Here is a 15205-nt window from a genome sequence, read left to right on the forward strand (position 1 = left end):
AGAATGCTTATTCAAATCCCTACTAGTGAAGATAAGGGCTGAATTTATAATCTATGCTTTTCTTAAATCCATTATTGTCTTCAGCATCTCTCCAGAATTGCTGTTATCTTTGTCAGAATAATTCGGCCACTTTCAGTTAACTCTGCTTCTTTTAGTACATTTGAATGTTTTTCTTTTCCTTGTAGTAATTTAAAACTGATTTTCCCTCACTTGAGTACTCTTTAATACTCTCTTTTAAATGATTTTTAAGGATTCTTAATTTTATCTGAGAAGAACATCCTATATAATGGGTAAGCAGTTATTTCAAATTAGGGCACTGTCAGGAGAGAAGTAAGTTCTTAACTTTAAGCAAAAAGTCGGTGAGACTTAAGCACATATTTAAGTGTTGTTCTGAATATGGATATTTTCTCAAATCAGGGTGTAGATTATTATAATCTTCTAGAGTTAAAGAATTTGGTGATTATGATGCCCTGTAAATTCAGTTATTCACTTGTAAGTTGCAGCTTCCATTGAGTATTCCTCATATAAACTACTTTTATTTACACTTACATGGGATAAGCAAAATAGTAATAGAATATAATAAAAATATGAAGACATATTTGCATAATAAAAAATTAAACCTCAGCTTTTGTAGTCAGTTTTTTCAAAGTTAGTTTTCTAAGCATATTAAATATTTCAGCTTTTTTCCTCATTTACCATGTTAATGTTTCACTAAAACAATCTGTATTATAAAAAAATAAGAGTAAACTTCTGCAGTTTCAGTGTGGAACCAACTTATTTTTGTATTTTTAAACCTTCATATACAATATGACATCAATACTTGAGCCGTAAGGAAAGACAGCGAGCCAAAGCAATGGATGATGAAGTTAAATAGAAATAACACTTGTTTTTCATATAATTTTAGTTTATGTAAATAGCCAAAATTTTTCCATTTGTAGCCCAGAATGTAGGGAGAAGATCAGTGAGCTCGCCATTGTAGAACACTTGCTGGTGATATTACATGAATATGACTTGCTATCTAAAAGGTAGGACCTTATTTATAGACTAATTATGTTAAATACTTTTCTGTTTTAAAATTTATTTTGATATACAGACATACTGCATTTATTTAATTAGAGTATTAAAGTTTCAAAGCTGTGGCATTTAAAATCAGATACTGATGCAGTAAAATGTTCTTTGGTGGTTATCTGGTACATGTTAATTGTCTTTCTTCCCATTGATAGGTTATATCCTAGCCTACAATTCAACATAAATGGACTGTAAAGCTGCCCTAAAGGATAACTGAGAATTCCCTGGGCACTAGACCACAAGAGCATGCTGGACTGTGGTATTTCATTTGGGGGCCATTATAACCTGGCATAAATTACAGCAGCCTTGAGATTGCCTTAGTTTATATCTGGGACTGGTTCAGATCCCAACAGTCTTGTGGATCAGAGGTGCACAAAGATATTCCCACCTACATTAAAGTCATCACAGCTCAGTTGGACTTGACGATTGGGGCTGATAAGTCCATATTTGGAAGAAACTGGTGGTAAAGTGGTCTCTGGGTATTAAGTACAAAACATCAAGAAGACAAAAACACTCTCTCAAACGTGATTCCATTCCAGTCACCAAAGAATATCATACATTTTAAAACAGAGGTTTTATTGCTTATTTAACTTATAATTAGGGACAGGGAAACCAAATAAAAGGAACAAACTGAATCTTCTGGCATATTTGAAAAAAGTTCTGGTTAACTTTAAAAAAAATACTACTTTATTATGAAAAAAAAAAAGTGTGACCATAACAGAAAAGGTTCTCTGCTGAATATTGCTATGTGACTACAGTAGTCTTAAGTTTCAAATTCAAGGAAGAAGTAATTGAAGTTGAAAAATTAGCTAAGTTTGAAAGTTCAAAATATGGGTTTTCATTTTTGAACACTTCAGCGCTTTGTGATTCCAGATGGAAGTAGAAGAGCCAAAACAAAGTGAGATACCCTTTTCTTGTGGTCTCTCTAGCCATATTGTGGAGGGAGGAATTAATGGAAATCTTGTGAGAACTTTTTCTTGTGACACTTCCAGCCAATTCTGTGATCATAAGTGTGGAGAAAGATCCACATTCTACCATAGGTTATTCTACCATAACCTATGAACCTTCTGAAGTTCACCCGCCACTACTTGTAATCCATTAAAAACAAAGAAGTAATTCAAAAAAACAACAGCAGTGGTTGACAAGTTCACCTGGAAAGCATTATCGACGGAACCACAGTCAAGCTTCGTTGAATATTAACACAATAATGCAAAGGGCTGGTGCTGCCAGCCCTGCAACTGCAGGGACCCCTAAGACATGGGTCCCCACCTATTCATGGGCTGCGTATACTGTATTAGCTGCAGTGTCACAGGGTCTGGAGTATGAATTGCTTCATGCTAAGTGCCCTATAGCACCATCTTTGATTTCAGAGCCCCATCTGAAGTGAATTCAGAGAGGCTTACAGACATGTTTGAACAGACACAGATAATACAGTGCAGGAAAGTGATACAAACTTATTAGTGTTATGAATTACTGCACACCAAAAATGTGACAGGCTTCATTTAATAAAATTTAGGGCCATTTTAATGGGTGAATAAAATATGACACTTTATTGAATGTAACTTAACAGAAAATGTATTATAGATTACTTGGGCATCTTTGTATATACAGTAGCACTAAGTAACAAGAGTGTAATAGGAATTGCAATAATAACTAACTGTCTGGGTGATTTAACACAGGTGAACTGTATGGTGTGGTTATAATTTGTTGCTGATCTCTTTCTAGGCTGACCGCAGAGCTGCTACGCCTCCTCTGTGCTGAGTCACAAGTCAAAGAGCAAGTGAAACTGTATGAAGGAGTTCCTGTCCTGCTCAGTTTGCTCCATTCAGATCATCTAAAGCTTTTGTGGAGTGTAGTTTGGATTCTGGTACAGATTTGTGAAGACCCTGAGACTAGTGTGGAAATCCGTATTTGGGGCGGTATCAAGCAACTCCTTCATATATTACAGGGGTAGGTCTTCAGTCTTCAGGATCATTATAATTGTCAATGAATTTGCCTCATATTTTAAGGTTATCACACAACCATTTGACCTTATATCAATGTGTAATAAAAGCTTTCATCCTCTGCTTCTGATGGTATTTGCAGACCTTGCGTACTGCAGAAATTACAAGAAATTCAGGTGGATAGTTCAAACATTAATGGCTATAAAGTGTATTTTTTTCAAATATACTATGCTTTTCAAAAGTATAACATGGCTTTGCTGTGTTAAATAAATTAAATAGAGATAAAATATATAGTTAGTGTCCATATAATTTCCATGTTGATTAGGCAGGTAAAAAGGGACATCTATTTCGTTATTTGGATTTATGAATTTTTTTATAGTATCTTAAATTTTTAGTCTAGTGATAAGACCATGGGCCTAAATTTTCAACAGTGACTAATGATTTTGGATACCTGAGTTTGCGGATGCCCAAGTTTTTTCAAGGGGTCTAATTTTCAGAAAATCCTCCAAAAATCAGGCCCCATTAAAATATTTGTAGTTGGGCACCCTAAATCAGTACTTGCTTTAGTAAATGTAGGTTACAGTTTAAAGTCTTCCCAACAATGTCTTATTTGAAACTATAAAGGGGGCTAAACTGTTTACCCATTCACTGTGTGGTTTATATCTGATGCTTTTGATGCTAATTTGAAATTTGTACGTGCTTTTTAAATTTTTCATTGTGGAATGTATGTAGATATAGAGAATAGAGGCAGAAATAGGAATCCAGGCAAATTTCAGAAATGACTAACACAGATATTTATTAAATATTTATTTTACGCTGTGATTTGTTTTTCCAGAGATAGAAATCTAGTTTCTGATCATTCTTCTATTGGGAGTTTATCTAGTGCAAATGCAGCAGGGAGAATCCAACACCTTTGTTTGTCAGAAGATTTAAGTCCTCAAGAAATACAAGAAAATACTTTCTCCCTTCAAGCAGGTATGTATATGGGGCCTGATATTCCACAGCTTTGCACTTTGTATAGTTATTTATACCTGTGCAAAGTGGGGCACAATGTTATCAGATCAGAATGGTATCATTTTACACTCACTCTGCAGAGGGGGAGAATCAGGTCAATTGTGGCGTTTTTTTAGGTGTGCAATATCAATGTATTTTTCATCACAAAATGAAGGAAGAAGTATTCAGGAGCTCAACTGGTGTTTCTGTTTTAAACTCCTGCTTTAACTCAAGAACATTTTAATTCAGTTATTAAAGTTTTACATCATATCCAGCTTCAGTGTACCAGATCACTCATAAATAGCCTTGAAAGGATTCGATTTTTATCCGGAAATTTTGGTAAATATCGATTCCACCATACGTACACAAACTGACAACACATATTTCCATCAATAATAATCAAAATTTACAGATAAGCAAAGTAAGAAAAATGCTGCTTGAGAGCTTATTAGAATTTGATTTAAAGATATATACGTTGTATATTTGGACGTCATGTTGACAATTTGTGTTTTAACTGTTATAAAGGTTTAACTTTTAAAATCTCAACATCTACTGTCATTAAATAATTGTCTGACTCCCCCCCACATTTGTGACCCTTCCCCCATGGTTCCTGCAGCTATGAAAATGTAAATAGCTAAAAACTGAAAAAAAGTTTAAAACCCATAATTTTACACAACTGTGACAATTTAAATTGATAAAAATTTTAAAAATGCTTAAAATAAACATTGATAATATCTGTCAAAATTATTAAATACAAATTGAGTTCTGCCAAGCCTACTCATAATGTGCTTATCCTAAGGATAATACATTAGAACTCGTTTAGACGTTCAGTTTCACTCTCAGATCCCAGTAGTGCTGAGGTGACATTGCTTAGTAGGTCTCAGTATCACGGTCCTCTCAAAGAAATAGCATGCACTTAACATCAGAGTCTGTCTGGAACATATTTCTGGTGTACTTTTTATGACTGCTTCCTTAATATTCCTAGTGTAAATCAGTGGGAGGTAGGCACCTAACTTGCTTAGTACTTTTGTAAATCCTGTGAAGCACCTATCTGCATCTTTAGGCACCTAAGTACCTTTATGAATCTGGCCCTGAATATTTATATATGACTTTTCATTCTAGCGTGTTGTGCTGCAATTACAGAACTAGTGCTCAATGACACTAATGCTCACCAAGTAGTACAGGTAGGAAGACTTTATTCAGTTAAGATAAGGCATTTAAGTGTATCACTGGTATCACTTTCATATCTCTGGTTTATTTACTTGTGTCTCCTTGTGCATTTTTACTGGTGGTTTATAACTCTTGTAAACTCATAGACAGTAAAGCCAGGCGGGACCATCATGATCATCTAGTCTGACCTCTTGTACATCACAGGCCCCATAACCTCTGGCATTGACTTTCACCCCTAGAGCTCTTCTTCCATCCTGGTATGATCTCCCAGCCAGTCCTCCAAGGTCTCCGTCACTGGGGCTCTGATGTCCAGTCCCAAACACAGGCAAGGTTTCCCACCCCTACAGCAGCCTCCTAGTCACACTGAGCTTTATTCACCAAGCTCACGTCCTGCAGGAGCCTTTTTGGCCCAGAAGCGTCCACCAGCAAAGCTGCAGCTCCCTGGGCTTCCCCTTCTTAATGCAGCCACCTTCTGCTATGTATAGGGAATTGCCTAATTCTCCGTAGGTGGGTCTCATTCCGTAATCAGGGTTGACTTAGCCTCAGGCTCTCCAGCCCACAGGGCAAGCCACTTTATTACATTCACCTTTTGCAAATTCCTGATTTTGTCCAAGGGAGTCATGTGGAGGTGGGAATAAAGCATTTCCAGCTGTACATCTGGCTTAGAAGTCACCCTGGCCTGCAGTTGCAGGGGAGGACAACCAAAGGCATGCAGCCACAATGTATAGCTTATTGCCCTTATGAAAGTAGTACAGTATATGAAGGGTGACTATATTTCCCAAGGAGAAAATGGGACACCCTCAGCTGTTCACCCAAGGCGCCCCCCCACCATGCTGTTGCCTGGTCACTGGAGCCCTCCTCCTCCTCCCCGCCCCGCATGAGGCTGTTGCCTGGGTGCTGGAAACCTGCCGGGGGCTGGCATCTCCACTTGCCCCCTCCACACCGCACCCCACTTTTTTGACAAAAGTGGACATTTGTCCTGTTTGCACTTGCCAACTGATCAAGTCGGCAAGGGCAAATGGAACAAATGCCTCCTTTTAGAAAAAAAACGTCAGGACAGACTGGACAGGGCTTAAAAAAGGGACTGTCCCGGCCAAAACGGGAGGTATCGTCACCCTAAATATATGGCCCCAGCAAGTGTGTGTTGCTGACTTCAGGATACATACTAGTTTGGACGTGCCCATAACTGGCAGGCTATACCTTCTTGGGGGATAACAATGCCTAGATGTTATATAGTGCTTTTCATCCATAGGTCTCAAAGCGCTGGACAGGGCACACTGATGTGCATGCCATCCACTTAAATATTATGGGTCTGCTTCTGCTGAAGTCAAGTGCAAAACTCTCAGGAGCAGGATAATACCTTATGAAGGGACCCCACTTTGATGCTAGTGTGGTTACCAGTATTGAACAAAGATGCAAAATGCCTATTTGTAGACATTTGGCTTATTAACTCTTATTAGTCACTATCATATAATTAGTTTTATATGAGCTCATTAAAAACTGGCTGGGCAATATGGCCAATATTACTGTATTTTAGAGTATAGGTAGCATTGCTCAGATATGAGTTTCTTTTGGTTAACAACTGTCAACTCATAAATCTGTTTCCTTCTTTTTGACATATTCAGGATAGAAAATTTTTTTCGTGGAATTGACGGACAAACATAAATTCTAAGGCTCGTGAACGCTCTGGCATTTCATCGCTGGGCTTGTGGATTTTAACAAGTGACATCATTTTAATTGGCTAGAATTTATGGTTCTAAAATGGTTTTAATTAGTGGACTCTTGTATGGATCCTATGTACACTCCAAGATGCTCCAACTCAGTAATTAACGCCAAATAAAAAAATCATAGCCATCTGTTATATACTAAATTTTAAGTCAAGACCATAAATGATACATGAGTGAAATCATCAGTACATTCATTTTAAACCCAGAGTCATAGCTAAAGGGAGTAGAGCAGGGGTTCTCAAATTTCATTGCATTGCAACCCCCTTCTGACAACAAATTATTTCACAACCCCAGGAGGGGAGACCAAAGCATGAGTCTGCCCAAGCCTCGCTGCCCCAAAGCCGAAGAGCTTCATCGCAAAGCATGGAGCTTGTAACCTGAGCCCTGCCACCCCAAGCTGAAGCCAAAGCCTGAGCACTGGGCAGTGGGGCTGGGCTTTGGCCCTGGGTAGTGGGGCTCGGGCTTCAGCTTTGTGCCCGGGCGGTGGGGCTCGGGCTTCAGCTTTGTGCCCGGGCGGTGGGGCTCGGGCTTCGGGCCTGGGGGCTCGGGCTTCGGCTTTGGGCCTGGGCGTGGGGCTCGGGCTTCGGCTTTGGGCCTGGGCGTGGGGCTCGGGCTTCGGCTTTGGGCCTGGGCGTGGGGCTCGGGCTTCGGCTTTGGGCCTGGGTGTGGGGCTCGGGCTTCGGCTTCGGGCCTGTGTCCCAGCCAGTCTAACGCCAGCCCTTGCAACCTCATTAAAACAGGGTTTCGACCCACTTTGGGGTCCTGACCCACAGTTTGAGAACCGCTGGAGTAAAGGAAAGGAAAGTTCTTAGATAGAATAGGCACAGGGTGTTGAAATACTTTAGGTGCCTACTGGGCAAGAAGAGAAGTGGAAAAAATTAACTCCTTGTATAGCTTAAGCACTCAGAGGCAGATGAAGATTTATTGGGACCCTGGGCACAAAGAGGTTTTAGGCCTCCCACAACCCATTGCTATGGGACCCCACACCCTGCTCTTCCTCCCCCCTCCAAGGTCCTGCCCCCAGCCAGGCTAGAAGCCAGAGCCATGGCTACCCAGGGAGTCCGGGCCATTGTGATGAGCCCTGGACTCTCCACCTGCCCTGGGTGGTGTGCCCCTGGCAGCTGGAGGGTTCAGGGCTCCCCGCAGCACCTAGGGCTCACATGGTGGCTCTTACCATGGCCCGGCTCTGGCTTCTGGCCTGGCCAGGGAGTGGGGCCCCAGGGGGAAGAGGAGGAGTGGGGATCGGGGCCTCAGGGGAAGAATAGAAGCAGGGTGTGGGGTCACTTGGCATTGGTGGCCCATCCACTTCTATCCAGGTTTTAGCACTCCTGCGGGGGACCCCAAATTGGGCAGGGCCCCTGGATATAAGCTCTCTGAGTCCGTAAATTAATCTGCCACTGTAAACACTAGAATTATAGAAACCATATAGGTTTAGGGAACCATTTTTATCTGAAGCTCATGTTTTCTTAAGTGGAATCTATTTTTTTTGTTTTTGTATTTAAGTCAGATTAAATGTTAAAAACAGTACATCTCTTTTTGTTGTTAGTTTTTTTTTTTACTGAACTGCAACATGATTTTCGGACATAGACATATATCCAGTGGTGAGCTGGAGCCGGTTCGCACCAGTTCACTAGAACCAGTGGTTAAATTTAGAAGCCCTTTTAGAACCGGTTGGGCTTCTAAATTGAACCGGCCAAAAGTGGTGCCTTAAGCGCTGATTCTACAGGTGCTCCAGCCCTGGAGCACCCAAAGGGAAAATTTGGTGAGTGCAGAGCACCCACTGGCAGCTCCCCGCCCCAGCTCACTTCCGCCTCCTCCCCTGAACGTGCCGCCCTGCTCTGCTTCTCCGCCCCGCCCCGCCCCCACTTTCCACGAATCAGCTGTTCACCCGGGAAGCCAGGGCAGGCTGAGAAGCAAGCGGCGGCTTCCCGCTCAGGCCCAGGGAGGCGGAGCGGAGGTAAGCTCGGACGGGGGTGGGGCACGAGGAGGGCTGCCCGCACCGCAGCAGGTAACCCGAGGAGGGGGGTGCACGCAGGGGAACTGCTCCCTGCCCCAGCTCACCTCCGCCACCCTCGGCCTGAGTGTGAAGCCGTGGCCTGCTTCTCAGCCCTCCCCGGCTTCCTGCAGAACAGCTGATTTGCGGGAAGCCGGGGGGGGGGGCGGGGTGCGCGGAGAAGCAGAGCAGGGCGGTGCGTTCAGGGGAGGAGGCGGAGTGGAGGTGAGCTGGGGCCGGGCGCGGGGTGGGGAGCTGCCAATTTTCCCCATGGGTGCTCCAGCCCCGGAGCACCCAGGGAGTCGGCACCTAAGGCGCCACTTTTGATGTGATCAGTGGGGGGACAGGCTGCTCCCCCTGCTCCCCCCCAGCTACGCTCCCCCGCCCCTAGGAGCCAGAGGGACCTGCCGGATGCTTCCTGGGAGCTGCCCCAGGTAAGCACCGCTGGGACTCCCCATCTTGCCCCCCGGCAGGTGCCTCTGGCTCTTAGGGGTGGGGTGGGCACCCACTACGGTGGCCCATGAGACCCTCCTGCCCAGTTTTGGGGGTAGTCAGGGGACAGGGGAGCAGGGTGGATGAGGCAGGAGTCCTGGGGGGGGGCGTCAAGGAATGCAGGGGGGTTGGATGTGGCAGGAGTCCTGGGGGGCGGGGGTGGGCAACGACCCCTTCGTGGGGTAAGGAGGGAACCCGTTGTTAACATTTTGGCAGCTCATCACTGCATATATCAAAACGATCACACAGGGTTTTATTCTAGTTCAGGGCTTTTTTGGTGCATAAATCTCTGATCATGATGTTCCAAAATACACAGTGGATGATGGCAGCTCCAGTGGTGCAATCCTTTTGACTTCAGTGCAGCTCAACACGGCTTCAGGGTCCATCTGCAAAGGTTCAAGTGCAGGATCAGTTTACAGTGAATGTAATGATGGTTTTGCTCTTATGCACATTTCACTGATACTACCTTAAAACTTAGTGTATAATAGATGGCTAAGAACTTTTCAAATTGATATTAACTTCTGAATTGTTTACATGAAGTAACATTTAATGTTGTTTGCACTTTCTGTCCTAAAGCAGCACCTACATTGATGACTTTCCTTTATGTTTCTTTTCCAGGAAAATGGGGTATATACAATAGCAAAACTGATTTTACCAAACAAACAAAGGAATGCAGTAAAAGCTAATTTATTACAGGTAATTCTCTTTCACGCTGAAAGCTTTACACAGTCTTTGGAAATTTATCTTATGATTTTTGGTATTTTAATATACAGTAGCAACTTTATTAACCACTTTATTAAAAAATACATGAAACGAATGGCAGATTGCTACACCACAGGAAAGTAAAAGTCAAATCATGACCTTGTGTGTGGTGTTCTGCTATAAAACACTTTATGCTTCTTGTACCCTACCTAACATAGAAGAACATGGATATTGAGGCTATGTCTACACTGGCAAGTGAAAGACCAAACTTTTGTCGTTCAGAGGTGTTAACCCCCCACGCCCCCGAATGACAAAAGTTTGGTCAATGATAGGCGCCAGTGCTACGAGTGCTTTGTCAGCAGGAGCGCTCTCCTGCCGACAACGCTACCACTGCTCATTGGGGGTGGAAGCTTTTTGTCGGCAGGAGAGCCGACAACAGCGGCTACGCTGCGCGCCTTTTGACTTCGTTTCTTTTGGGGTGGAGCACCTTGCTGTGATTGTTAAATAAAGCATAGCAAAACATAACATAAAGTAATGTAAATTAAATGCAGGATGATCAATCTTTGTTTGCTAAAGATCGGGTGGCTTCTGTGTTTGTTATGAAATTTTATGTAAATTTATTGGTTAGAGTCAACCCAGGTTGGTAGTGACCAGTACAGTAGTTGTTAACTATCTGACAGCTATTCTGTGGCGTCTGAGAAATGAGTTTGGTGTCTTTCTGATTTCTAGTGAGTAGCTGTCCATGTCACTAAAATCATCACCATAACTGTCACCTAATGGGCACTCTTAGTAGAGAGGGAAAGATGGCCATTCTTATTGCCTTTTACCACAGTAGTCCTTCCAGATCAGGCTTGAGACACACTGGAGAAGTGGTTTGGGGATCTTGCACTGCTGATGTATGCTGCATGCTCTCTTTATGGATTAACAGATCAGACTGCAATCTCAAATGTTAGCTAGTGCCTATCATCTGCACTAAAGTTTTTTTTTATAATACTTAAATTAATTTAAAACTTTTTGTAACATTATCCTTTGAAGGAAATTAAAGAGGGAGTAAATTTATAAAATCTTTTTATGAAACTAATTTAATGCAGTTAGGCATCTGTTTAACAGTAGCTTCAAATATATACATATTTTTAATTAGATTAATTTACCAAGTGTGTTGTTAACTCCAATTCAGCATAAAGTTACAAGAGATTATATTTTACAATAGATCATGAGTGAATGTAGTATGGTTTAAATATAAGGTGACATCAGTTATTAGTAACAAAGGTTTGATTATGACATTGCTGATACACTTAACAGAAATCCCACCACATCCAGGAAAATGATAAGAAATCTATCTTTAATCCAAACCATGTTTAACATCTCATGCTGCTTTTCTATTGTTCCTGTCAAGGTTCCTCCCCCACTCTGAACTCTAGGGTACAGATGTGGGGACCTGGATGAAAAACCTCCTAAGCTTATCTTTACCAGCTTAGGTCAAAACTTCCCCAAGGTACAAAATATTCCACCCGTTGTCCTTGGACTGGCCGCTACCACCACCAAACTAATACTGGTTACTGGGGAAGAGCTGTTTGGACGCGTCCTTCCCCCCAAAATACTTCCCAAAACCTTGCACCCCACTTCCTGGACAAGGTTTGGTAAAAAAGCCTCACCAATTTGCCTAGGTGACTACAGACCCAGACCCTTGGATCTTAAGAACAATGAACAATCCTCCCAACACTTGCACCCCCCCTTTCCTGGGAAATGTTGGATAAAAAGCCTCACCAATTTGCATAGGTGACCACAGACCCAAACCCTTGGATCTGAGAACAATGAAAAAGCATTCAGTTTTTTTACAAGAAGACTTTTAATAAAAAATAGAAGTAAATAGAAATAAAGAAATTCCCCCTGTAAAATCAGGATGGTAGATACCTTACAAGGTAATTAGATTCAAAAACATAGAGAACCCCTCTAGGCAAAACCTTAAGTTACAAAAAAGATACACAGACAGAAATAGTTATTCTATTCAGCACAATTCTTTTCTCAGCCATTTAAAGAAATCATAATCTAACACATACCTAGCTAGATTACTTACTAAAAGTTCTAAGACTCCATTCCTGGTCTATCCCCGGTAAAGACCAGCATATAGACAGACACAGACCCTTTGTTTCTCTCCCTCCTCCCAGCTTTTGAAAGTATCTTGTCTCCTCATTGGTCATTTTGGTCAGGTGCCAGCGAGGTTACCTTTAGCTTCTTAACCCTTTACAGGTGAGAGGAGCTTCCCCCTGGCCAGGAGGGATTTCAAAGGGGTTTACCCTTCCCTTTATATTTATGACAGTTCCTTTCTCATAATTATTGATTTCTAGGATATTTGTGAATTTTATGAATTTCATGGGTTTATTTCTTACATTTTGGCCCAGTATCTTTATCTTGCTAATCAGTCTCTTCATTCTTTCTATTTCTTTAGGAATCACAATTCATTATTTGGGGAGTAGTTATGATATCACAATCATTATTTCCCCATTCATTCAGTATGTAAAGAATATGCTGCCCTTAAATCTGAAGCTTTTTACAGACATAAAAGTGTTAAGCTCAGAATATTGCTGTGAGGAAGGAAAGTAGTAGTATTCTCATTTTACAGGTAGGAAATAGATGAATAGGGAGGTAACTAGAAAAGGAGTACTTGTGGCACCTTAGAGACTAACCAATTTATTTGAGCATGAGCTTTCGTGAGCTACAGCTGTGGGAGAGCTGTGAACAGAGGACAGATCTCTTAATTTTTAGTCCTGTGTTTCAGTCATATAACCCTGATTCCTTCCTACATTAGGGACTAGGCACAGTCACTAAAAAGGGAAACCTTCAAAGTAATAACTATGGCTCCAATCCTGCAAGTTATTCCACACTGACAGACCCCTCTGACTGTGCCGGTCTCAGAAGAATATTGGAACGACAACACCGGATGTTTATCCTGTGTTCAAAGGGCAATTATTTTGGAATAAGAAAAAACAATTCTCTTTAAAGAAGACTGTTTCCTAGCAGTATTGGTGACTGATGTCCTGCTTCCCTCAAAAATAGTGGTTAGCTTTTATCTCCTTCATTATTTTGCAGTCATTACTCCAGCAAAACTCCTACCGTCTGAGTAAGGACCACTGGATTGGACCCATAATAGGATTTTTAGTCACGAATGTAATCTAACAGTTTGAATATTATTTAGATCTATATTATTGTTTCCACTGTTTTAGAGTCTTGGTAACTCATTTTCCTTTGGCTTACACATTGCAGCCATCTTTGTTTGGTAAGCTAGTTTTTGCATTGGCTTGGATAGATGGATATAGTTGGAGAGAACTCAAGATGAGTTACCTAAAAATCTCTGTATTAACTAAGAGACTCTAATTTCACCCATGGCTGTCATGATTATTTTTGTAACCCTTCTGCCCGTCAGAGTTGGCAGCAACAAGGGCCGGGTTCAATATCTAGGGGTTCCATTCCAATAACACAATGCAAGCCGGCTCGAGCCCCCACCCAGTGACCTGGGACCAATATATACCACCCCCGCTGGGCGCCTCCAAGAGGCAATACTTCCCCTCTCGCAAGCACATAGTCTGAGTGTAGCAAAAGTCTTTTAATAACAGAGAGAAACAATGTGGCATTATGTTGGGGAAACACCACCAACAGGATTCATAACACAACCCATGAGCAAAAACAACCCCACCCCAGGCAAATTGGGGCATGCCCTTTTCCCTTTGGTTCTTGAGTCCAGCAACCCCAAATCACCCAAAGTCCCAAAAGTCCAATGCCCCAAAAGTCTCTGTCCCTGGTCAGGGCAGCCCCAGAGTTCGAAAGTTTATCGGCGGAGCTTTACCTCCCAATCTGGGTGGAAATGGGACAGGGGTAAGAGGCACCTTACGTGATCTGAAGCTGACCGCCCCATAGCTCCATAGCGGCACTCCGCTCCGCCAGCCGCCCCACGAACTCCTTCGCTCAGCTGCGCTCCGCTCCGCCAGCCGCCCCACGAACTCCTTCACTCAGCTGCGCTCCACTCCGCCAGCCGCCCCACGAACTCCTTCACTCAGCTCCACGGCCCACAAGCAGCTCCTGCCATCCACACACTGCTCCACGTCGAACTGCTTCACCAGCCGTCCCGCAAATTGCTCCACAATATATCTTCAGGCTCCCCCACTACTTAACACAACACTCATTGATTTCAGCTCTTAGGTGAATTCAGCTTATAGTAGGGGAGCCCCAGTGCTGGTGCACTGTCAGCCCAAAGTGAGCTCAGCAGCCTATAACTAGACTTCTAATGAAATCAAAATTAGCTCTGATATTCCACAGTGGAGAGAGGAGGAAGTGCAATCAGCATGTAAGGCCCTCACCAAGGGGCCCATGCCACCAAGTATTAATACTTGTCCCCAGCCTCTCTCCATTCACACAGTTTTGGAACCCATGACCCTTGCCTAGCGAGTGCTACTTAGTTGATGGTGAATCCCTCCATCATAACAAAAGGCCACGTACAGTTCCAAGCACAGTTCCCATAATCAGGGTAATAGCAATTTATTCTTCCTGCCCCAATAACAGAGACACTGGGGATCCCACAGCAGCCAAAGTGACCATTTGGGCAGCTATGGTCTCATTCTAGGCGTGGTGGGTGTGCCTATGCAAATGAGATCGGCCCCTGAAGTTCTTTTCCACAACTTGCCACACCTCACCACCAGATGTCAGGGTGGAGCTCATCCTGACACTGCTTACATCCTCCCCCCAGCCGAGACTTTGTCGTCCCGACAAATCACACTCCCTTTATACCAACTCATTGGTTTCCTCCAAAGGGCCTCAGGAAGCCCACTTTAGCTTCCACAAGCCTGTGTGCTAAATGTATTGGCTCCTCACTAGTCACCCCAGGTGCATCATAAGTTAACCGTTTCACTGGTCTTATCACCCTGTCTCGTCTATTGAGAATCTCTGTTGCCGAAGTAAGGGGAACATCCTCTTGAGTGACGGATGGAGAGGCTTCCCTGGAGGGTCCCTCGGCTACTGGCGTAGGCCCCTGCACTCCTAGTTCTAACGCTGGAGGGTCCAAGGTGCCCAGGACATCCTCTACCTGTCTGTCCCCATTGTCCAATAACCTGTGTTTGTCATCA

The 15205-nt window shown here is 43.0% G+C and overlaps 1 protein-coding gene across 1 annotated transcript in view; it reads left to right on the plus strand.

The window, feature by feature from the left end:
- NEK10 (NIMA related kinase 10) overlaps positions 1-15205 on the plus strand; it is a 185081-nt gene that overhangs the window by 45332 nt on the left and 124544 nt on the right. The window contains exons 11-15 of the mRNA XM_084620570.1: positions 939-1025; positions 2794-3018; positions 3847-3986; positions 5127-5188; positions 10005-10082. Of these exons, the coding sequence (XP_084476696.1) occupies positions 939-1025; positions 2794-3018; positions 3847-3986; positions 5127-5188; positions 10005-10082 (592 nt within the window). The remainder of the gene's footprint in view (positions 1-938; positions 1026-2793; positions 3019-3846; positions 3987-5126; positions 5189-10004; positions 10083-15205) is intronic.

Source organism: Lepidochelys olivacea (genome assembly GCF_965140295.1).
Source record: "Lepidochelys olivacea isolate rLepOli2 genome assembly, chromosome: 2".
In the NCBI taxonomy this organism is placed as follows: domain Eukaryota; kingdom Metazoa; phylum Chordata; order Testudines; family Cheloniidae; genus Lepidochelys; species Lepidochelys olivacea.